The sequence below is a fragment of the Oncorhynchus masou genome, chromosome 9 (genome assembly GCF_036934945.1).
Source record: "Oncorhynchus masou masou isolate Uvic2021 chromosome 9, UVic_Omas_1.1, whole genome shotgun sequence".
Lineage (NCBI taxonomy): Eukaryota > Metazoa > Chordata > Actinopteri > Salmoniformes > Salmonidae > Oncorhynchus > Oncorhynchus masou.
In genome coordinates this window covers 37,424,429-37,448,590 of record NC_088220.1, presented here as the reverse complement: position 1 = coordinate 37,448,590, position 24,162 = coordinate 37,424,429, and the positions used below count along the sequence as shown (strand labels likewise).

At 42.2% G+C, this 24,162-nt stretch overlaps 1 protein-coding gene across 4 annotated transcripts in view; it reads left to right on the top strand.

The window, feature by feature from the left end:
- LOC135545973 (leucine-rich repeat and immunoglobulin-like domain-containing nogo receptor-interacting protein 2) overlaps positions 1–16,979 on the top strand; it is a 410,569-nt gene extending 393,590 nt beyond the window's left edge. For 3 of the 4 annotated variants that reach the window (XM_064973991.1, XM_064973994.1, XM_064973992.1), the window contains one exon: positions 14,027–16,979. In XM_064973991.1, the coding sequence (XP_064830063.1) occupies positions 14,039–15,883 (1,845 nt within the window). In that variant the 5' untranslated portion in view covers positions 14,027–14,038 and the 3' untranslated portion in view covers positions 15,884–16,979. Of the gene's footprint in view, positions 1–2,969; positions 3,052–14,026 lie in introns of those variants that run through there. The other variant, XM_064973993.1, reaches the window with a different exon arrangement.
- Positions 16,980–24,162: the final 7,183 nt, after the last annotated feature.

Below are 24,162 nucleotides of genomic sequence, written 5' to 3'. Positions count from 1 at the left end.
GTTACAGCTGGATGAATCAACATACGTGGCGGGCCTGGCACAGCTCCTGGTATATGTCTGTTACGTTTATGGGGGTCAATTAAGGAAGACATCCTATTCTGCAAATCATTGGAAACCATGACAGCATGAGAGGATATTTTTAAAGTACTGGACAGCTTTGTGACATCAAATGTTCTTAGGTGGTCAAGATGTGTTGGTATCTGTACTGATGGCGCAAAAGCCATGACAGGGAGACATAGTGGAGTGGTAACGCAAGTGCAAGCAGTTGCTCCTGACGCCACTTAAGAACACTGCAGCCTCCACGAGAGCTCTTGCTGCCAAGGGAATGCCTGGCAGCTTGAAAGCCTTTTTGGAAACTACAGTGTAAATGGTTAACTTTGTTAAAGCAAGGCCCCTGAATTCTCAGGTATTTTCTGCATTATGCAATGATATTGGCAGCGATCATAAAATGCTTTTACAATATACGGAAGTGTGCTGGTTATCAAGGGGCAAAGTATTGACTTTTTTTTTTTAATTGAGAGACGAGGTTAAAGTTTTCTCTACTGACCATAGTTTTCACTTGTCTGACCTCTTGCGTGATGTGTTTCTCACATGACTGGCCTATCTGCGTGATGTTTTTACTCGCCTGAATGATCTGAATCTAGGTTTACAGTGACTCTCGGGACAAAATTGAGGATATGATTCAGGGGAGTCAGTAGAGGTTAAGACGCTGATGCCCTTTGCAACCACGTACCTATGTGAAAGCGGATTCTCGGCCCTCACTAGCATGAAGCTAAATACAGGCACAGACTGTGGGTGGAAAATGATTTAAGACTGAGAATCCAAACATTGCAGAGTTATGTGCATCCTTTCAAGCACACACTTCTGATTAGCCTGTGGTGCATTATTCTACATTTGCGATGAACAAATAAGGTTTTATATGTAAGATGTCTAAATAAAGAGCAAAATGATTGATTATTACATTATTATTATTATTTGTGCCCTGGTCCAATAAGAGCTCTTTGTCACTTCTCATGATCCGGGTTGTGACAAAAACTCACACTCATTCTTATGTTTAATAAATGTATCGTAGAGTGTGTGTGTGGCAGGCTTACAATGATGGGAAAAAACAACATTTGACAGTGCACTGACCCTGGTGCTAGAGGGGGAACGCAGCTGGAGGTTGAATGTTTGAATGGGTACGGGACTAAAACATTTTTGGGAACCACTGTTCTAACCCATCGCTTCTACTACGTATAATAATACGATTAACTTATGTCTTTACATTAAAAACCAAAGTCCATCAGAATTCAAGTCATTCCAATAAATGTTATAACCCTTGATATTCAAGAATAGGACTTGGAAATATGGAACAATAGATTAGCCAAATTGTTTTACATGAGCATCACCCCAAAACTAAGGACTTATTAACCAGCCCTACTCTGTTGTTTAGGATTTTGTTGTCATGGAGGACTGATTGGGCACATTGATTTGAGTTGATAAAATAAAATGCGGTGCTCATGGAATGGCATGCTTTGAGCACTACTGAAAATGCTAGTTACATGTGAAAAATGAATGCCATATGCTGCACTTGCTATAGGCCTATTGTTTACCTTTTTGTTGGTGACACTTTGATAGCTTGATAAAATGCAGCTATTTAAACGGCAAATCCACAGATAAAATAATAAAACAACAGTCTGTTTTTGGTAAAAAGCTCAGGGATGGGCCTGTAGAAATGTAACCACTCTCAGATTAATAGACAGAGCTATGGATGCAAGGACTGACCATCTATGAAGTCAAAATTATTGTTTTAACTGACTATATCGTGTTTGTTTACGATTGCAATGTTTACACACATTGTAGAAAAACAAGCTTATATTTTGATATTCTTCAAGAATATATATATATATAGCCAGTCAAATGTTTGGACACAACTACTCATTCAATGATTTTTCTTTATTATTACTATTTCCTACATTGTAGAATAATAGTGAAGACATCAAAACTAAGAAATAGTACATATGGAATCATGTAGTGTTAAACAAATCTAAATATTATTTATATTCAAGATTCTTCAAAGTAGCCAACCTCTTCACACTCATGGCATTCTCTTTACCAGCTTCATGAGTTAGTCACCTGGAAAGCATTTCAATTAACAGGTGTGCCTTATTAAAAGTTCATTTGTGGAATTTCATTCCTTCTTGATGCATTTGAGCCAATCAGTTGTGCTGTGACAAGGTAGGGTTGGTATACAGAAGATAGCTCTATTTGCTTAAAGACCAAGTCCCATATTATGGCAAGAACAGCTCAAATACGCAAAGAGAAACAACAGTCCATTTCTACTTTAAGACAAGGAGTTCATTAAGTCCAGAACATTTCAAGAAAGTCTCTTCAAGTGAAGTCACAAAAACCGTCAAGCATTATGATGAAACTGTCTGTAAGTTCATTAGAGTTAACTGCACCTCAGACTGCAGCCCAAATAAATGCTTTACAGAGTTCAAGTAACAGACCCATCTCAACATCAATTGTTCAGAGGAGATTGCATGAATTAGTCCTTCATGGTCGAATTGCTGAAAAGAAACCACTACTAAAGGACACCAATAATAAGAAGACACTTGCCTGTGCCACAAAACACGAGCAATAGACAAAAGACCTGTGGGAATCTGTCCTTGGTCTGATGAGTCCAAATTTGAGATCTTTGTTTCCAACCGCCGTGTCTTTGTGAGACGCAGAGTAGGTGAACATATGATCTCCGCATGTGTGGTTCCCACTGTGAAGCATGGAAAAGGTGTGATGGTATGGGGGTGCTTGCTGGTGACTCTGTCAATGATTTATTTAGAATTCAATGTACACTTAACCAGCATGGCTACCACAGCATTCTGCAGCAATATGCAATCCCATCTGGTTTGCGCTTAGTGGGACTATCATTTGTTTATCAACAGGACAATGACCCAAAACACACCTCCAGGCTGTGTAAGGGCTATTTGAACAAGAAGGAGACTGATGGAGTGCTGCATCAGATGACCTGGCCTCCACAATCACCTGACCTCAACCCAATTGAGATGGTTTGGGGTGAGTTGGACCGCAGAGTGAAGGAAAAGCAGCCAAAAAAAGTGTGCATTCAAATGGCTCTCCTGTGAAGTAGTGACACGGGACATACACCTAGTTTCCTGAAACTAGTCACATATGTGACTGACTGGCTCAAATCGTTTTTATGTAGCAAAATTTGAAATTGTTTTTTTTTTACATTGGATAAAAGTAGAGACTAAGAGCTCCACAATTGTATATCATACACTGCATTTTTGAGGAACAATGGGAAAGTAATTCTGCTTTGAAAGTTTTGAGAAAATTACCTATGAATGTTTTGGTACCTACTGGAGAGATCTCTTTTGTCTCCACCCATTCAGCATTGTTCACACCCTCCCTCCAGCCCCATCCATCTCTTTAAGGATTCACATGTGAGGTCATGTGCTAAAAAGTGTGTAGTGTAGTGAAGATTAAGACTAAAAGTGGTAAAAGTAGTGGTCTACAATAAGGGAAAAAAACAGGTAAAGAGAAAAAATATATTTTGTAAATATTAAATGAATCTTACCCAGACACACTTGTCTAAATGTATGGGTCATGTGAAATAATTGCTATAACCGCCAGCCACATCTTGCCAAGATGATGGTCCTTACAGAAGTTGTAAACGGTACAGCCAAATGGTTCCTTGCAAGGTAGCAATATAAGGAATAGATATTGTCAATATATATAAAATAATATACTGTATGTACAATAAATATATCAGTAACAATGTCAGTGATCGATGAGGTAGTAGTATGCATACAATCAGGGGTAAAGTGGATGAGCAGCAGGATAAAACAAATAATAGTAGCAGCAATGTGTGTGTGTTAGGAGAGAGTCATGTGAATAGAGGCACTGCAGATAGTGCTGATAACTGGTCCGTCCGAACCACACACGAACAAGGGAATCTTCTGTCCTGTCCTTGACTTTGGTGCAGGGAATGTGATGTCCATAGCCTCTTCGTCACAAAACTCCCTGATCTTCTCAAAAACATACGTTTGTCTAGCTGTGTCCAGTCCAGGTGGTGCTTGTACAGACAGACCATCTATGGGAGGCAGGATGTCAGCGTTACACTCCTTGGCAACAACAACACCAGGCTCCAGAGTATCAAAGCTGTAAAACAGGAAATAACCAAAAACATGTAGAAGTCATTACAACCTTGTACAACATAAATTTACCTCTCAAGTTTAGATAAGAAGAATAACCTCATACAGTGCAATGAAAATGATATTCAAAATGATATTATTCGAATCCTTGTACAGATGCCACCCTGCTGCTTTTGTCACATGGGATGGCAGCATCTTTCCACCAAAGTGTTTGTGCCCTGGGTGGTGTCCTGGTAATACGTTTGCATAATCCTCATGCTTCAGGTGACTACAGCTCAGCATTCAACACCATAGTACCTTCCAAACTCATCATTAAGTTTGAGACCCTGGGTCTCGACCCTGCCCTGTGCAACTGGGTCCTGGACTTCGATGTTGATCCAGTTTTGTACACTCACATGGGTTTAGCCTTCATTCTGTTTACACATGTCTAATATTTTTACTTATATCAGTTATTCTTTCTACTTCAAAGACAACAATATAGGTTACTGAAAATCAACCATAGTCATGAATTTTCACCTACACCCTCTCCTGTACTCCCTGTTCACCCATGACTGCGTGGCCATGCACGCCTCCAACTCAATCTTCAAGTTTGCAGATGACACTACAGTGGTAGGCTTGATTACCAACAATGACGAGACAGCATACAGGGAGGAGCAGAGGGCCTTCGGAGTGTGTTGTCAGGAAAATAACCTGTCACTCAATGTCAGTCCAACAAAAGAGATGATCGTGGACATCAGGAAACAGCAAAGGGAGCACTCCCCTATCCACATTGATGGGACAGCAGTGGAGAAGGTGGAAGGTTTATAGTTCCTCGGTGTACATATCACCGACAAACTGAAATGGTCCACGCACACAGACAGTTTGGTGAAGAATGCGCAACCTCGCCTCTTCAACCTCAGAGGCTGACAAAATGTGGCTTGTCACAGAAATCCCTCAATAACTTTAACAGGTGCATAATTGAGAGCATCCTGCCGCCTGTATCACCACCTGGTATGGCAACTGCACCGCCCACAACTGCAGGGCACTCCAGAGTGTGGTGCAATCTGCACAACGCATCACCAGGAGCACACTACCTGCCCTACCAGACACCTATAACACCCGATGTCACTGGAAGGCAAAACATATCATCAAGGACAATAACCACCCGAGCAACTACCTGTTCACCCTGGTCCATCCAGAAGGAGAGGTCAGTACAGGTGCATCAAAGCTGGGACATAGAGACTGAAAAACAGCTTCTATCTCAAGCCCATTAGATTGTTAAACAGCCACCACTAGCACAGAGAGGCGGCACCCTACCTAAAGACTTGACGTCATTGGCCACTTTAATAAATCTAACACTAGTCACTTTAATAATGCCACTGTAACGGATGTGAAACGGATATCTTAGTTAGCGGTGCACGCTAAATAGCGTTTCAATCGGTGACGTCACTTGCTCTGAGACCTTGAAGTAGTAGTTTCCCTTGCTCTGCAAGGGCCGCGGCTTTTGTGGAGCGATGGGTAACGATGCTTCGTGGGTGACTGTTGTTGATGTGTGCAGAAGGTCACTGGTTCGTGCCCGGGTATGGGCAAGGGGACGGTTTACAATTATACTGTTACATTGATGCTGTTGACCCGGATCACTGGTTGCTGCGGAAAAAGGAGGAGGTCAAAAGGGGGGTGAGTGTAACGGATGTGAAACGGCTATCTTAGTTAGCGGTGCGCGCTAAATAGCGTTTCAATCGGTGACGTCACTTGCTCTGAGACCTTGAAGTAGTAGTTCCCCTTGCTCTGCAAGGGCCGCGGCTTTTGTGGAGCGATGGGTAACGATGCTTCGTGGGTGTCAGTTGTTGATGTGTGCAGAGGGTCCCTGCTTCGCGCCCGGGTATGGGCGTGGGGACGGTTTACAATTATACTGTTACACCACTTCAAGAATGTTTACATATCTCACATTACTCATCTTATATGTATATACTGTATACTGTATCCTTCACTATCTATTCTTTACTATCTATTGAATCTTAGCTGCTTTGTCACTGCCCACCCATATATATTTTATACTTAACTATTCTCATCTCATTTCTTTACTCAATTGTGTGTATTAGGTTTAGTTGTGGAATTGTTAGATGTTACCTGTTAGATATTGCTGCACTGTCAGATCTAGAAGCATAAGCATTTCGCTACACTCGCAATAACATCTGCTAACCCTGTGTATGTGACAAATACAATTTGACCTGTGCCTGCTTGGGCCAGCTACAGTGGGGCAAAAAAGTATTTAGTCAGCCACCAATTGTGCAAGTTCTCCCACTTAAAAAGATGAGAGAGGCCTGTAATTTTCATCATAGGTACACTTCAACTATGACAGACAAAATGAGAAGAAAACAATCCAGAAAATCACATTGTAGGATTTTTAAAGAATTGATTTGCAAATTATGGTGGAAAATAAGTATTTGGTCAATAACAAAAGCTTATCTCAATACTTTGTTATATACCCTTTGTTGGCAATGACAGAGGTCAAATGTTTTCTGTAAGTCTTCACAAGGTCTTCACACACTGTTGCTGGAATTTTTTTATTTTTTATTTTATGGATTTTTTTTCCTCATTTTGTCTGTCATAGTTGAAGTGTACCTATGATGAAAATTACAGGCCTCTCTCATCTTTTTAATTGGGAGAACTTGGTGGCTGACTAAATACAATTGGTGGCTGACTAAATACTTTTTTGCCCCACTGTATCTTTTTGATGGGAGGCATTGGACCATTCTCCTAGTATTACTGGTAGAGGAGAATCAGGCATGTTCTACTAATGCTGAAAGACAAATTCCAGAAACAAATATTTTGGCATTATTATACAATAGATATCCATAATCACCGTCAGACACACCTGGCTAACTTGATTTGTCATGTAAGCATCTGGCCAAGTGGAGTCTATTGTTTACACATGCTAGCTAAACAATGAAACATAATCCTAATCAATAGAGTACTAACAATATAAACCGATTGTCATAGCTAGCTAAAGTAGCCAAATTATCTAGCTAACCTTTGGCAATAACTAGCAATGTGAAATGGCATTTTGAGATAACATTACTACACACAAATCATAAACACAAATCATAAACGTAATGTTAGCTAGTGAGCCAGCCATCTAACGTCAGCTAGCTAGCTTACATCCAGATTTAATTTGTGGTTATTTGTTTATACATGGAGCTAGCTAGCTAGCTAACTAAACAATGAACCATGACCCCAATCCATAGAGTACTAGCAATACAAACTGATTGTCATAGCTAGCTAAAGTTAACCAAATAGGTTTAATGTTAGCTAGTTAGCTAGCTAACTTTAAGCTATAACGACCAATATGAAATGACATTCTGAGAAAACATTAACATACTACACACAAATCATTAACATAATGTTAGCTAGCGAGCCAGCAATCTAACATCAGCTAGCTAGCAAACAGCCAGCTTTAATTTTGTGTGTTTTGTTTACACATGGAGCTAGCTAGCTAGCCAGCTAAACAATAAACCATAATCCCAATCCATAGAGTACTAGCAATACAAACCAATTGTCATAGCTAACTAAAATTAACTAACTAGGTTCAATATTAGCTAGTTAGCTAGCTAACATTAGGGAATAACTAGCCATGTGAAATGGCATTCTGAGATAACATTACTACATACAGATTGAAGCTATAAGCTATAGATCTAATCATAACTATTGTGCTGTCTGTATCCTCCTGACTGGTGTTTAATTGTTTATGAAACTAAATATGCTTCTCTGCATCTCTGCTAGAATCTGGATAAAATATTGAAAGGAATGTGAGTCTTATTCAGTATATTATTATGCTTGATTTGCTAAACCCTACAAACGTCAGCTAAGATAGTTAGACAAGGTACCTACTCAAACTTGATTGTTACCCTGAAATTGCTTTTTGGTACATAGGTTCCCAATCTCCCAACCTTATACCTAGCTATCTGGGCTCGCTGAAGCCAACTTCATAAAATGACTAGGTGGCTAGTAGAAGTAGTAGTAGTTGTAGTAGTAGTAGTAGTAGTAGTAGTAGTAGTAGTAGTAGTAGTGAGAGAGACAGCGAGAGAGAGAAAGAGTATACAAAACATTAGGAACACCTTCCTAATATTGAGTTGCACAACAGGCTCAATGTGATGGGGCATGGACTCTACAAGGTGTTGAAAGCGTTACACAGGGATTCTGGCCATTGTTGACTCCAATGCTTCCCACAGTTGTGTCAAGTTGGCTGGATGTACTTTGGGTGGTGGACCATTCTGGATACTCACAGGAAAATGTGGAGCGTGAAATACCCAGCCTCGTTGCACCTGGTACCATACCCCGTTCAAAGGCACTTACATTTTTTGTTTTGCCCATTCGCCTTCTGAATGCCACACATACATAATCCATGTCTCAATTGTCTCAAGGCTTAAAAGTCATTCTTTAATTAACCTTTTTCCTCCAATTCATCTACACTGGTGGAAGTGGATTTAACAAGTGACAACAATAAGGGATCATAGCTTTCACCTGGATTGACCTGGTCAGTCTATGTCATGGAAAGTGCAGGTGTTTTAAATGTTTTGTATAAAGTGCCTTCAGAAAGTATCCACAGCCTTACACCTTTTCCACATTTTATTGTGTTACAGCCTGAATATAACATGAATTAAATTGAGTTTTCTTGTCACTGGCCTGCATGCAATACCCCATCATGTGAAAGTGGGATTTATGTTTTTTGACATTTTTACAAATTAATAAAAAATCATTGGGGTCATTAAGTCTTCAACCCCTTTGTTATGGGTAAGCCTAAATAAATTGAGGTGTATCAATACGCCCAGTCATTACAAAGATACAGGTGCCCATCATAAATCAGTTGCCGGAGTGGAAGGAAACCTCTCAGCCAATGCTGACTTCAAAACAGTTACAGAGTTTAACCTCTTGGAACGCTAAATAGCATAGCACAACAGTCAAATACTCTTACAAGAAAATATTCATATTCATGAAATCACAAGTGAAATATAGTGAAACACAGCTTAGCCTTTTGTTAATCACCCTGTCGTCTCAGATTTTGAAATGATGCTTTACAGCGAAAACAATACAAGTGTTTGTGACAATATCTTTACAGTTTTGGAAACTTCAGAGTGTGTTATATCATAAGCTGTCAATTATATACATATTCTAGCATCTGGTCCTGAGAAATAGGCAGTTTGCATTGGGAATGTTATTTTTCCAAAAATAAAAATAGTGCCCCCTGGCTTCAAGAGGTTAATGGTTGTAATAGGAGAAAACTAACCTAATTGACAGAGTGAAAAGGAGGAAGCCTGAACATATTTTCTTTTTTATTATTCTTTTTTTCTACCTTTTATTTAACCAGGTAAGTTAGTTGAGAACCAGTTCTTATTTGCAACTGTGACCTGGCCAAGATAAAGCAAAGCAGTTTTACACATACAACAACACAGGGTTACACATGGAATAAACAAACATACAATCAATAACACAATAGAAAGTCTATATACAGCATGTGCAAATGAGGTAGGATGAGAGAGGTAAGGAAATAAATAGGCCATGGTGACAAAGTAATTACAATATAGCAATTAAACACTGGAATGGTAGAGTGTGCAGAAGATTACAAAGACATTACAAAGGAGCAAGATAAGTAAATAAATACAGTATGGGGATGAGGTATATTGGATGGGCTATTTACAGACGGGCTATGTACAGGTGCAGTGATCTGTGAGTTGCTCTGACAGCTGGTGCTTAAAGCTAGTGAGGGAGGTAAGAGTATCCAGCTTTAGTGATTTTTGCAGTTTATTCCAGTCATTGGCAGCAGAGAACTGGAAGGAAAGGCGGCCAAAGGAAGAATTGGCTTTGGGGGTGACCAGTGAGATATACCTTCTGGAGCACGTGCTACGGGTGGGTGCTGCTATGGTGACCAGTGAGCTGAGATAAGGCGGGGCTTTAACTAGCAGAGACTTGTAGATGGCCTGGAGCCAGTGGGTTTGGCGTTGAGTATGAAGCGAGGGCCAGCCAACGAGAGCGTACAGGTCGGAGTGATGGGTAGTATATGGGGCTTTGGTGACAAAACCGATGGCACTGTGATAGACTGCATCCAATTTGAATACCAATATTCAAAAACATGCATCCTGTTTGCAACAAGGCACTAAAGTAATACTGTCAAGAAAATGTTTAAAGCAATTAACTTTTTTTCCTGAATACAAAGTTTTATGTTTGGAGCAAATGCAATACAACACATTACTGAGTACCACTCTCCATATATTTAAGCATAGTGGTGGCTGTATTCATGTTATGGGTATGTTTGAAATCGTTAAGGACTGGGGAGATTTTCAGGATAAAATTTTTATGGAATGCAGTTAATCACTTGCAAAATCCTAAAGGAAAACCTGGTTCAGATTGCTTTCCACCAGACACTGGGAGATTAATTCACCTTTCAGCTGTAATCACTGCCAAAAGTGACTCTAACATGTAATGACTCAGGGGTTTGAATACTTAATAAACTAGATATTTCTGAATTATTTAATTTGCAATACATTTGAAAACATTTCTAAAAACAAGGTTTCTCTATATCATTATGGGGTATTGTGTGTAGATGGGTGAGAAAAAAATAAATGTAATCGATTTTTTAATTGAGCCTGTAACACAACAAAATGTGCAATTGTCACACCCTGACCATAGTTTGCTTTGTATGTTTCTATGTTTTGTTTGGTCAGGGTGTGATATGAGTGGGCATTCTATGTTTCATGTCTAGTTTGTCTAGTTCTATGTTTGGCCTGATATGGTTCTCAATCAGAGGCAAGTGTGAGTCATTGTCTCTGATTGGGAACCATATTTAGGTAGCCTTTTTGGTGTTGGGTTTTGTGGGTGATTGTCCTGGTTCTGTCTCTGTGTTACTTTGCACCAGTATAGGCTGTTTCGGTTTTCTTGTTACGTTTTCGTATTGATTCGTGTTTTCCTTGTTTCATTAAAATATGAATCACAATAGCCACGCCGCATTTTGGTCCGACTCTCCTTCACCAATAGAAAACCGTTACAGCAATAATATGTATAATATACACGACATGAACAAAAGTATGTGAACACCTGCTCGTCGAACGTCTCATTCCAAAACCATGGACATTAATATGGAGTTGGACCCCCAATAACAGCCTCAACTCTTCTGGGAAGGCTTTTCACTAGATGTTGGAAATGGCTTGGAACTGGCATCTCAATACTGTACTTTGAAAAAATTCTGGAATTTTTTTTGATGGAAATGAAACAAAAAGGCAGCTAAAACATGGCATTTATGCTACCTACTTTATACAGAAATATTTTAAATTCAAGTTCTGGCCACAAGAGCATTAGTGAGGTCGATTAGGCCTGGTTCACAGTCTGCGTTCCAATTCATCCCAAAGGTGTTCGATGGGTTTGAGGTCAGGGCTCTGTGCTGACCAGTCAAGTTCTTCAACACTGATCTCGACAAACCATTTCCGTATGGACCTCGCTTTATGCATTGTCATGCTGAAACAGCAAAGGGCCTTCCCCACACTGTTGCCACAAAGTTGGAAGCACGGAATCGTCTAGAATGTCATTATATGCTGGAGCACTAAGATTTCCCTTCACTAGAACTAAGGGGCCTAGCCCTAACCATGTAAAACAGTCCTTGACCATTATTTCTCCTCCACCCAACTTTACAGTTGGCACTATGCATTGGGGCAAGTAGCGTTTTCCTGGCGTCTGCCAAACCCAGATTCGATCCGTCAGACTGCCGGATGGTGAAGCATGATTCATCACTCCAGAGAACGTGTTTCCACTGCTCCCGAGTCCAATGGCGGTGAGCTTTACACCACTCCAGCAAACGCTTAGCATTGCCCATGGTGAGGCTTGTGTGCGGCTGCTCGGCCATGGCAACCAATTTCATGAAGCTCGCAACAAACAGTTTTTGTGCTGCTGTTTCTTCCAGAGGCAGTTTGGAACTCGGTAGTGAGTATTGCAAGTGAGGACAGATGATTTTTATGCTCTATGCACTTCAGAACTCGGCGGATCCGTATGTGAGCTTGTGTGGCCTACCATTTCGCGCTGAGCCGTTGTTGCTCCTAGACGTTTCCACTTCACAATAACAGCACTTACATTTGATCGGGGCAGCTATAGCAGAGCAGAAATTTGATGAACTGAATTGTAGGAAAGGTGGTGTCCTATGACGGTACCACATTGAAAGTCCTTGAGCACTTCAGTAAGGCCATTCTACTGCCAATGTTCGTCTATGGAGATCGCATGGCTGTGTGCTCGATTGTATACATCTGTTAGCAAGAGTTGTAGCTGAAATAGCCAAATCCACTAATTTGAAGGGTCCACATACCTTTGAATAATATATAAATATGTATGTATGTATGTGTGTATGTATGTATGTATGTATGTATGTATGTATGTATGTATGTATGTATGTATGTATGTATGTATGTATGTGTGTGTGTTAAACAGGACAAATCTGATGGGGCATGTTCCCCTGTGCCCCTTATGAGTAAGTGTTAGGGTAACACTGAGGCATTACATTACTGTTGAATTAATTTATTTGAGAATCTTGTTCCGTGTAAGGCTTTGGCCCATCCTATTACTACAGGTGAGAGGCAATATCTCAACCCCACTCTCTGCTGCTGAAAAGAAAAGCAGACACATCTTGACTACAGATGCTACTCTTTCAGAGTGTGATGGTGTTTGTTTTGACACCTTTTGGATTAATTTTTTAATTGGATTTTTAAAAACGGATTAACCTCCCAGATCTTCATTTATTAGCTTTTGCGGCCTTTGTGATAATCCGTATAATTAAAAACCTAATTTTCTTCCTATTAGGTTCTGCCCTCCAACAATTTCTACGTGTTGATTGTGTTCACTCTCAATGTGTTTGGACGGCGGAAATAATCATGTTTTTCCAATCATGTTTTTTTCTTTTGTTCCATGGTCATTTTGCAGCTGGTGTGCAGTTTCTATTACTTATGAGGGGTGGAAGTTTATCTAAGAAAATCAATAAAATCATGCTCATTATTTCAGTGTAAGTGTCAGAAAAGCAAAATATATGGTCCTGTATAAACAATATAACTGTTTCAATGTGAAGAAAACACACAGAGATGGAAATAGATGGAACGTCTTGGATTTAAAAAAAGTTGAATTGGGAAAAAACATCACTTGTGGACTTGTGGACAAACATTGTTGCTCGCAATTCCTCACTTTACAATATGAACATGAAAAGATTAAGCGCCATTGTTTAGCTGCTTATGGTCTTACATATTTTCACAAGTAATACATCCGAATACATCCACTGAATCCTCCTTGGTTAGAATAATGATCAGACGTATCATAGAGGCAGTTTTCTTATAACTCCTCCACTCATCTCCCTTGATCAGTTTGCTGTGGATGAAACACAACAATAGACTGCAGACTCTATGAAGTGATTTGTGTTATAAGGAGACCCAACCGATAGAACAAATGACTACAGACAAATTGTTCTTAAATTCAAAGCACGAGAGTAAACCATTGAAAGAAAAGAGTTAATTGGCCTAAATTGTGACAGTATGTTGAATAAGTATGTGAGTCAGGAGATATAGGTGGGGCATGATTGCTGGTTTCAGCTGGAGTACTGTGTGAAATGCTTATGATGGCTCAGGATGTTGAAAATGAGTCATTTGCGTCAGAGAAACAAGGCCATTCTAATCTATCATCAATGTTCATTGAAATAAGATGACAGTCAATTTCACCACAGTAATAAGATGATCTCATCCATTTTAGTGTCAATTTATATTCTTAAAATAATGTTTATATTGACATCCATGAAGGTTTTCACATGTCACTTTTTCTTACCAATTGATGCTCTCTAATTATATTCTCTTGTTGTGTGTGTTCCCTCTCTCTCGTAGAGCCGTGACAGAATGGTCGACTGTATGAGTAAAGTCATGCTGCACACGGCCCTCTCATGCTGGCAACCGTTCCTGGGACTGGCTCTTGTGGCCGTCTTCGTGGGTTCTGCCTTGGGATGTCCCGCCCGCTGCGACTGCTCGGCCCAGAGCAAGTCGGTCCTGTGCCACCGCAAACGCCTACCTAGCATCCCAGACGGTATCCCCATCGAGACCAGGATCCTGGACCTGAGCAAGAACAAGCTGCAGGCTGTCAACCCGGATGACTTTGCCCCCTATCCTGGTCTAGAGGATTTGGACCTCAGTGGGAACATTATCAGCTATGTGGAGCCGGGGGCCTTCAACCCTCTGTACAGCATGCACTCCCTTAGTCTCAAAAGCAATCGTATTAAGCTCATTCCTATGGGTGTCTTCACAGGCCTGTCCAACCTCACCCGGTTGGATGTCAGCGACAACAATATTGTCATCCTGCTGGACTACATGTTCCAGGACTTGAACAATCTGAAGTTCCTGGAGGTGGGTGACAATGACCTAGTGTACATCTCCCACCGGGCGTTCAGTGGACTGCTGAGCCTAGAGACTCTAACCTTGGAGAGATGCAATCTGACAGTGGTGCCTACTGAGGCCCTGTCCCACCTGCACAACCTGGTAAGACTTCACCTGCGATACCTCAGCATCAGCACCATGCATGCCTACTCCTTCAAGAAGCTGTTCCGATTGCGCCACCTGGAGATTGACAGCTGGACCTCGCTGGACAGTGTGCCGGCCAACACGCTTCATGGCCTCAATTTGACCACGCTTTTCATCACCAACACCAACCTGTCCACCTTCCCATACCAGGCAATCAAGCACCTGCACTACCTGACGCTCCTCAACCTGTCCTTCAACCGCATCAGACACATCGAAGGCAGGATGCTGTCGGAGTTAGTGCACTTAAGGGAACTGCATCTGGTCGGGGCTCAGTTGTCGACTGTTGAACCGTACGCATTTCAGGGCCTCCGGTGGCTCAAGGTTTTCAACGTCTCCCACAACCGTTTGGACACGCTGGAGAAGGGTGTCTTCCAAGCTCCTGAGGCTCTGGAGGTACTCTTGATCGATGACAATCCCCTGGTTTGCGACTGCCGCCTCATGTGGATCCTGCAGAGGAGGCAGTCCATCTACTTTGGTGACTCGCAGCCGGAGTGCAGTACCCCCGAGGGCATCCGCGGCAGGCCTTTCAGGGAGTTCAAGGAGACCCTGCTCTCCTACTATGTGACGTGCACCAAGCCCAAAATACGGGAGAACAAGACGCAAACAATTGCCGTAGACGAAGGTCAGCCAGTGAGACTGTACTGCAGTGTTGAGGGGACCCCCAGGCCGGTGGTTTCGTGGCTGTCCCCACGCCGGCGCCTCCTCACCATCAAGAGCCACGGTAGAGTCATGGTCCACAACAATGGGACGCTGGAGATCAAGGCGGCCGAGGTGCAGGACGGCGGGGTGTACCTTTGCATGGCAACCAACACTGCGGGTAATGACTCATTAATGACCTCCCTAGCAGTGAAAAGCCTGGGGTCGCTCTACGCAAACAGGACCCAGTACTACACAGATCCCAGCAATGCCACTACCAATGGGACTATCAACGTGACCTACGGCTTGGACCTAAAGACTATCTTAGTGTCGACAGCAATGGGTTGTTTCACATTCCTGGGGGTGGTTTTGTTCTGCTTCCTCCTCCTGTTCGTTTGGAGTCGGGGCAAAGGGAAGCATAAAAACAACATAGATATTGAATACGTACCTCGGTCCAAGTCTAATGGCACCTCTTTAGATGGAGGAGCAGAGGGGGAAGCTGGACCCCGTCGCTTTAACATGAAAATGATCTAACATGTTTTGTGAATCTGGGAATCCAAATGTTGGGAATAATCTAAGGATTATTTATTAACTTCTGAATTTCCCACTACTGCATGAGAATGCTACCGGGAATGGAAATAGCACTGCAGAGCGCCATAACAGGACACAGGAGTGCAGTCCCAAATCATTCCATCTTATTGGATGCAATGCTACGACATTGTGACGTATGTTTTTGCACAGTTTTCAGTGAGCCTGTCTAACACGGATCCTCCGAAATGAACTTCATTGCTACCCAGGTGACCTGTAAGGAATAGGTGTCAGTAATCAAGCTTTTCAAATTCAATTTATATACCCAAAAGGAATCCATAAGTGCTGGGTTGGAGTTAAAGACACTACAGAACCGTGTACAGTACAAATTTGTATCTAAAAGTATTACTCTTATTTGTTTGGTCTTGCACCATGCTTACTCACAGAACAGACTGATCAAACTGAGCATCATTCCCTCCGACCATGATCTTTGCATATGTGTACGTAAATGCTTCATTATGTACGTGTATGTACATATTCATTAAAAACAAACTGTTCATAGCAATACTCATGGGATGCAACGTCAGCCAAAATCTCAATTCCCCCAACCTAATAAGCAAAATTGTAACTCCCCACTTAAGAAATTGTCCATGAAAATAGGAAAGGGCTTCTACAGGATTGCAACGTTACACTGGAGAAAAGATACCCGTTCCCCTAAATATTTGATTTGATTTATTGTCAACCATAAATGAAAATGTATTTTATTTATCAAAGTGGTTTGAGGTTTTTTTTAAAGTTAGTATTATAACACTATTCTGGGGAGTAATAAATACTTTTGAGGATCTTGAAGTTGACAGAGAACCTACAAAGACCACTTTTTCATCCTATTTTTGTCTTTTTATTACTTTGACCGTAACCTTTGCCTAATGGCAAAATCCATGTGTCCATCTTGCTGAAGTGAAGTTGATATCTTCTCTCCCCAGTAAGAAATTTTGACTTTGTTGTGGTAGTTCCTCATTTTGTTGTAGAATCATTTAGATTGTGACAAGTTCAAAGTAAAAAAAAAATCATGTATGTGAAATAAAATAAGATTTATTTGTAACATTTAGTGTGTCTACATATTGACTACAATGACAAAGCTAAATTGGGTATTTATCAGTATATAGTATTATATGCCTGTTGAACATCTGGAAACAGCAAAGTAACACTAACAGGGAAAAGCCATATGGTTGAATAAAATTGTTAAATTGGAACATTTCAAATATCAATCACTGGCATTAAAGAAACTGAATTGTACTCTACTGTTTTACAGTGTATGTGAATTGTAAGGGTTGTGCATTTCTACAACATCAGATGAGGTTGACAAGGCCATCAGAAGATCTGCAGAAACACATTTACAACAGATCACAGGTTGAGAAAATTAAATGGTTTGAGGCATTGCCTTTCCAGAATGTTCAATTACTGTACACAAAAATTATCCCTTTCACTCACTAAAAACCATAACCTTTGAACCTTTGTGTGATACCCCCCTCAAACCTTTAAAATCAATGCACATCAGATAGGCATGGTGCAAAATGTCTAGCCTTGACAGCATGATATTGCAGGAAGTTTGTGTCAAGAGGAAGGCGCTATCAGAGGAGGAATGTGGAGGAATTCATTTAACCTTCTGACACAGTCCAAATGAGCACCTGGAGGCATACCATGTATAATTGGATGTGGACAGCAAATCAGAGGGGTATCCTGGGTTAAGCAGATAGCAGATTACAATGCTACAGAAGATACAATGCTGCCCAATTCACTACATTTTCAAGACTGATTTATTAGATTGTTCCTTCATTACTGTGTCCCAGCTGTGCTTTTCTCTGTCTTTAAAATTGTTCATATCATCCCCTTACTTTACAGTGAATGAGAATGACATTTAATGTCAAGCAGATTTGTCCTTAATCTAATACGATAAACATTTTAATACAAAAAATTGAGAGCATATGTATCAATTAGGTTATCACTGCTTGTCACTTCTGTAATTTTGTTGCACCATAGTTAAATGTAATGTCCCCATATTTGAGGACCCAATTAGATTTTTTTTATTCAAGTCAGTCTGGTTTGAGAATGGTAGCCTTGTCTGTAATAGCAGGGTGTCTGTGGAAAGCTGAGTATCTTGGCTATCGATCTGTGTCTTAAAATCTTTGATATGGCTTACTACCATATATGGGCATACAAATGTAATAAGGGCAGGCCGAGCCGATGGGGACAAGACATGGGACAAGACATGGGAATTGATTTGCTCTCAAGACAAGGGTGCCATTGAAAGGAGTGATAACTGGGGTAGTGGAGTAGCGGTAAATGTACAAGTTGACCAACTAAATGGGAAGATTCCCGGTGTTTGTGATGCGCGTTGTTTGGTGCGACGCAGACAGTGTGGCATGAGTAAAAGATGGAGCTGATGAACATGGCCGATGTTTTACATTCTCCCAACCAATTGTGCAATTTTGTAATTTTTTGGGGCGTAACTTATTTTTTATTATTTTATTGTGTACATAATGTTGATGCTACTGTCTCTTATGCCCGGAAAGAACTTCTGGACATCAGAAAAGCGATTACTCACCGTGGACTGGAAGAAACTTTTTCCTTTAACTTCTTAAGGCTGCAGGAGCAGTATTGAGTAGCTTGGATAAAAGGTGCCCAGAGTAAACGGCCTGCTCCTCAGCCCAAGTTATTAATATATGCACTTTATTATTAGTATTGGATAGGAAACACTCTGAAGGTTCTAAAACTGTTTGAATGATGTCTGTGAGTATAACAGAACTCATTTGGCAGGCAAAAACCTGAGGAGAATTCCAAACCGGAAGTGAGAAATCTGAGGTTGGTAGGTTTTCAACACAGTTCCCATTGAAATCCCCTTGAGATATGAATGAAGTTGCACTTCCTAGGGCTTCCACTAGATGTCAACCGTCTATAGAAATTTGAATGAGGCTTCTACTGTGTTGTGGGACTGAATAAGAACAGAACGAACAGGTGTCAGCTATTTTCTGGTCACGCGCATTCCACATGATCCACTTGCGTTCCGTTGCTCATCAAAACACTAAGGAATTCTCCAGTTGGAACTTTATTGAAGATATATGATAAAAAAAAACATCCTAATGATTGATTCTGTACTTAGTTTGAAATGTTTCTTCGCCCTGTAATATATCTTTTTTCAGTTTTTGTCCGAAGAAAAGGTCGACCAGCACCAGCATTTGGTACCAAACGCACTAACAAAAGTAGCTAATTGTACATAAATAACGGACATTATCGAACAAATCAAGCATTTATTGTGGACCTGGGATTCCTGGGAGTGCATTCTGATGAAGATCATCAAAGGTAAGGGAATATTTAGCATGTCATTTATTGCTTATGTTGACTACAACATGGCGGCTAATTTGACTTGATTGTTCTGAACGCAGTCTCAGATTATTGCATGGTTTGCTTTTTCTGTAAAGTTTTTTTGAAATCTGACACAGCGGTTGCATTAAGGACAGGTATATCTATAATTCCATGTGCATAACTTGTATTATCATCTACATTTATGAGGAGTATTTCTGTTGAATCGATGTGGCTATGCAAAATCACTGGATGTCTTTGGAACTAGTGAATGTAACACCCCAAAGTAAACTCAGATTGTTTGATATATATATGAACTTTTTCAAACAAAACATACATGTATTGTGTAACATGAAGTCCTATGAGTGTCATCTAATGAAGATAATCAAAGGTTAGTGATACATTTTATCTCTATTTGTGCTTTTTGTGACTCCTCTCTTTGGCTGGGAAAATGGCTATTTTTATTGTGGTTTGGTGGTGACCTAACAATTGTTGGTGGTGCTTTCGCTGTAAAGCCTATTTCGAAATCGGAGACTGTGGTGGGATTAACAACAAGACTACTTTTGAAATGGTATAAGATACATGTATGTTTGAGGAATGTTAATGATGAGATTTCTGTTGTTTTGAATTTGGCGCCCTGCACTTTCAATGGCTATTGTCATATCATCACATTAACGGGATTGCAGCCCAAAGAGGTTTTAACGAGTCCGACGAGAAGGATGTCCTGCTTTCACTGGAACAGGCCCAGATCCACGCCTTTTGCGTGAAGAAAAGGGGACGCAGATCAGGGATCCTTCTGAGAAACCGGAGGCGAGTGAGCAAACTCCCAATAACTTCCATTCTTCTTGCTAACGTGCAATCGTTGGAAAATAAAATTGATGACCTACTATAAAGATTATGCTATCAACGGCACATTAAAAACTGTAACATCTTATGTTTCACCAAGACGTGGCTGAACGAAGAAACAGACAATATAGAGCTGGCGGGATTTTCCATGCACAGGCAGAACAGAGACTCTACCTCTGGTAAGACACGGGGTGGGGGTGTGTGTCTTTTTGTCAATAACAGCTGGTGTACGATGTCTAATATTAAAGAAGTATTGAGGTATTGCTCACCTGAGGTAGAGTACCTTATGATAAGCTGTCAACCACACTATCTACCAAGAGAGTTCTCATCTGTTTTATTCGTAGCTGTCTATTTACCACCACAAGCGAAGCTGCAGTAAGACGGCTCTCAATCAACTCTATAACGCCATAAGCAAAGAAGAAAATGTGTATGTGCTATTTGTAGGGGTGCCCATGGGATTGGGGGTCAGAAATGTCCCATGCAAGAGATGCAGGTTGAGGATTCCAGGTTTCGAGTAGTGCAGAAGTTGTCAGATGCAGAGGCAGTGAAGAAAATAGAGGAAGATGGATCAAGGTGGAGGGATTCTGAGAGGAGTGGTGTGAGTAGTAGATCTGTGCCAGTACAGTGGAATAGGCCAACAAGTGATTTGTCAAATTACATTTTTATCATTTACAGCAATGGTTATCAACTATTGCAGGGATGGAAATAAGTTTCAGAAAATTGAGATTGTGGTGGCAGCTGCAGAGAGGTATTTGGTTGTGTGCGATTTGACATCAGAAGAGTTACAGGGTCTGATAAGTGGTCGTTTCCCATCCTTTCAGGTTGTTGACCTGAGGTAGGACTAAATATATTTACATAGTGTAGGGTGGTGTTAGTTTTTATTATATATTTGTTTGTGAGTGTTGTGTTCGATGGTAGGGTATTGGTTTATTTATTTTTTCAAGGTAAGTATATGGGAGTTGTACTCCAGTTTAGTAGGTGTCGGTAATGCAACATTTATTGGATGCCAACCACCTCATCGAAGAAGAATACCTCATTTCAAGTTGGCTGCAATTTACATTCCGGTTAGCGTTGTGAAGCATAAACAAAATAAACACGGAATACAACGCTACACACCGAAAGGCGGGAATCCACAGATCATTAAAATGTTTTATTTGTCTGCCTGTGACCTACCGTTATTGATCAACAGCCCTGTGAGACAAAATTTTTATTTTACACAACATTTTCACCAATATTTCAAGGTAAGGTTAGATTTGTTCTGTGTTTAAGTTACAGCTACATGGGGGGTATGACATTAATCCTTAGGTTGGGAGGAATGAATCTAGCCTATTGCCAATGTTATTTGATATATGACTTAATAGCAACATTGAAAGTCCACCGAGTGCATGAATATGACTCTGCCTGCTTACGCACCGTAGGCATCCGTTACACAGGGTATTGGCTCTATGGCACTTTGACAGACTTGTAGCCCATGAGATAAGCTTGCCAGGAATATGTCGTTGACCTTGGTGGGACAAAACAAGACGTAGAACCTTTTATGCCTAATGCTATTGTTACCTGGCTCAGAGGTGAGACCCACCGAGCAAACTACATTGCATTAAACAGATTTTCATCTCTTTAGAATAAAAATTGGGGGAAAGAAAGGTCAAAACTAAGAATATCGAACAGGTAGCTAAAAAGAAGGCAGCAAAAAATAAGTATATCGATATAGAAGCTTTTGAATAAAATACTGGTCGGACCGTGATCAGGAGATTGATTTGGACAACAAGGATTTCGACTTGACAGATGAAGCTTGCTTTCTATGAGGATTGGTGTCACGCCCTGGTTGAAATATATTATGTTTATCTTCATTTATTTGGTCAGGCCAGGGTGTGACATGGGTTATTGTGGTGTGTTTTTGTCTTGGGGTTTTGTGGGGTGTCTAGCATAGTCTATGGCTGCCTGAGGCGGTTCTCAATCAGTGTCAGGTGATTATCATTGTCTCTGATTGGGAACCATATATAGGCAGCCATATTCTTTGAGTGTTTCGTGGGTGATTGTTCCTGTCTCTGTGTTTATGTTCACCAGATAGGCTGTATAGTTTTTCACGTACCATCTGTTGTTTTGTACATTCAGTTTTTTCATATCTAGTCGTATTTTCATTAATAAACATGAGTAACCACCACGCTGCATTTTGATCCGCTCCTCCTTCAACAGAAGAACGTCGTTACAGAATCACCCACCACAACAGGACCAAGCGACGTGGTAACAAGCAAAAGAAACAGCAGGAGCAACAAAAGAAGGAATGGACACGAGAGGACGAATTAGACGGAGAAGGACCCTGGGCTCAGCTTGGAGAATATCGCCGCCCCAAGGAAGAACTGGAGGCGGCGAAAGCGGAGAGGTGGATGGAAGCCCGAGAGTCAGCATCAAATTTATTGTGGGGGGGCTCAGGGAGAGTGTGGCAGAGTCAGGAGTCAGACCTCAGCCCACTCTCCCTGTTTATCGTGAGGAGCAAAGGAGGAGACCAGAACCAGAGCCGGTGTTGGAGGTGAGCGAAACAGAGACTGTGAAAGAGGTAATAGGGAAATTGGAGGAGAGAGTAATGAGGGAGTTGCTGTGTTGGTGCTTTAAATATGGAATTCGCCCGATGGAGCATGTCGGGGATTTGAAGGCACCTGGGTCAGCGCTCCATACTCGTCCTGAGGTGCGTGTTAGTCGGCTGGTTAAGATTGTGCCAGTCTCACGCACCAGGCCTCCTGTGCACCTTCTTAGCCTTACACGTCCTGCGCCAGCACTGCTCTCAAGATCTCCAGTACGCCTTCACGGTCTATCCCATCCTGTGCCACCTTCACACACCAGTCCTCCGATGGCAGCTCCCCGCACCAAGCTTCCTGTGCGTGTCCTCGGCCCAGTACCACCAGTGCCAGCACCACGCATCAGGCCTACAGTGCGCCTCGCCTCTCCAGCGCTGCCGGAGCCTTCCTCCTCTCCTGCGCTGCCGGAGTCTCCCGCCTGTTCAGCGCAGCCAGAGCCTTCCTCCTCTACAGCGCTGACACAGTATCCCGCCTGTTCAGCGCAGCCAGAGCCTTCCTCCTCTCCTGCCCTGCTGGAGTCTCCTACCTGTTTAGCGCTGCCAGAGCCTTCCGCCTCTACAGTGTTGCCGGAGTCTCCTGCCTGTTTAGCACAGCCAGAGCTGCCAGCCTGCATGGAGCAGCCAGAGCTGCCAGCCTGCATGGAGCAGCCCGAGCTGCCAGCCTGCATGGAGCAGCCAGAGCTGTCAGTCTGCATGGAGCAGCCAGAGCTGTCAGTCTGCATGGAGCAGCCAGAGCTGTCAGTCTGTATGGAGCAGCCAGAGCTGTCAGTCTTCATGGAACAGCCAGAGCTGTCAGTCTGCATGGAGCAGCCGGAGCTGCCAGTCTGCATGGAGCTGCCAGTCTGCATAGAGCTGCAAGTCTGCAAGGAGCTGCCAGTCTGCAAGGAGCTGCCAGTCTGCAAGGAGCTGCCAGAGCTGCCAGTCTGCATGGAGCAGCCAGAGCTGCCAGTCTGCAAGAAGCCGCCAGAGCTGCCAATCTGCATGGAGCAGCCAGAGTCGCCAGACAGCATGGAGCAGCCAGAGCCATCAGTCTGCCAGGATCCGCCAGTCAGCCAGACTCTTCCAGATCTGCCAGTCAGCCAGACTCTTCCAGATCTGCCAGCCAACCAGACTCTTCCAGATCTGCCAGCCAACCAGACTCTTCCAGATCTGCCAGTCAGCCAGACTCTTCCAGATCTGCCAGCCAACCAGACTTCCAGATCAGCCAGCCAACCAGACTCTTCCAGATCTGCCAGTCAACCAGACTCTTCCAGATCCGCCAGTCAGCCAGACTCTTCCAGATCCGCCAGTCAGCCAGAATCTGCCAGAGCCTTCCTCCTCTCTGCTGCTGCCGGAGTCTCTTGCCTGTCCGGCGCTGCTGCCGGAGTCTCCCGCCTGCCAAACGCTGCTGCCGGAGTCTCCAGCCTGTCCGGCGCTGCTGCCGGAGTCTGAGGAGCCCCTTTGTCCCGAGCTGCCCCTTTGTCCCGAGCTGCCCCTCTGTCCCGAGCTGCTCCTCTGTCCCGAG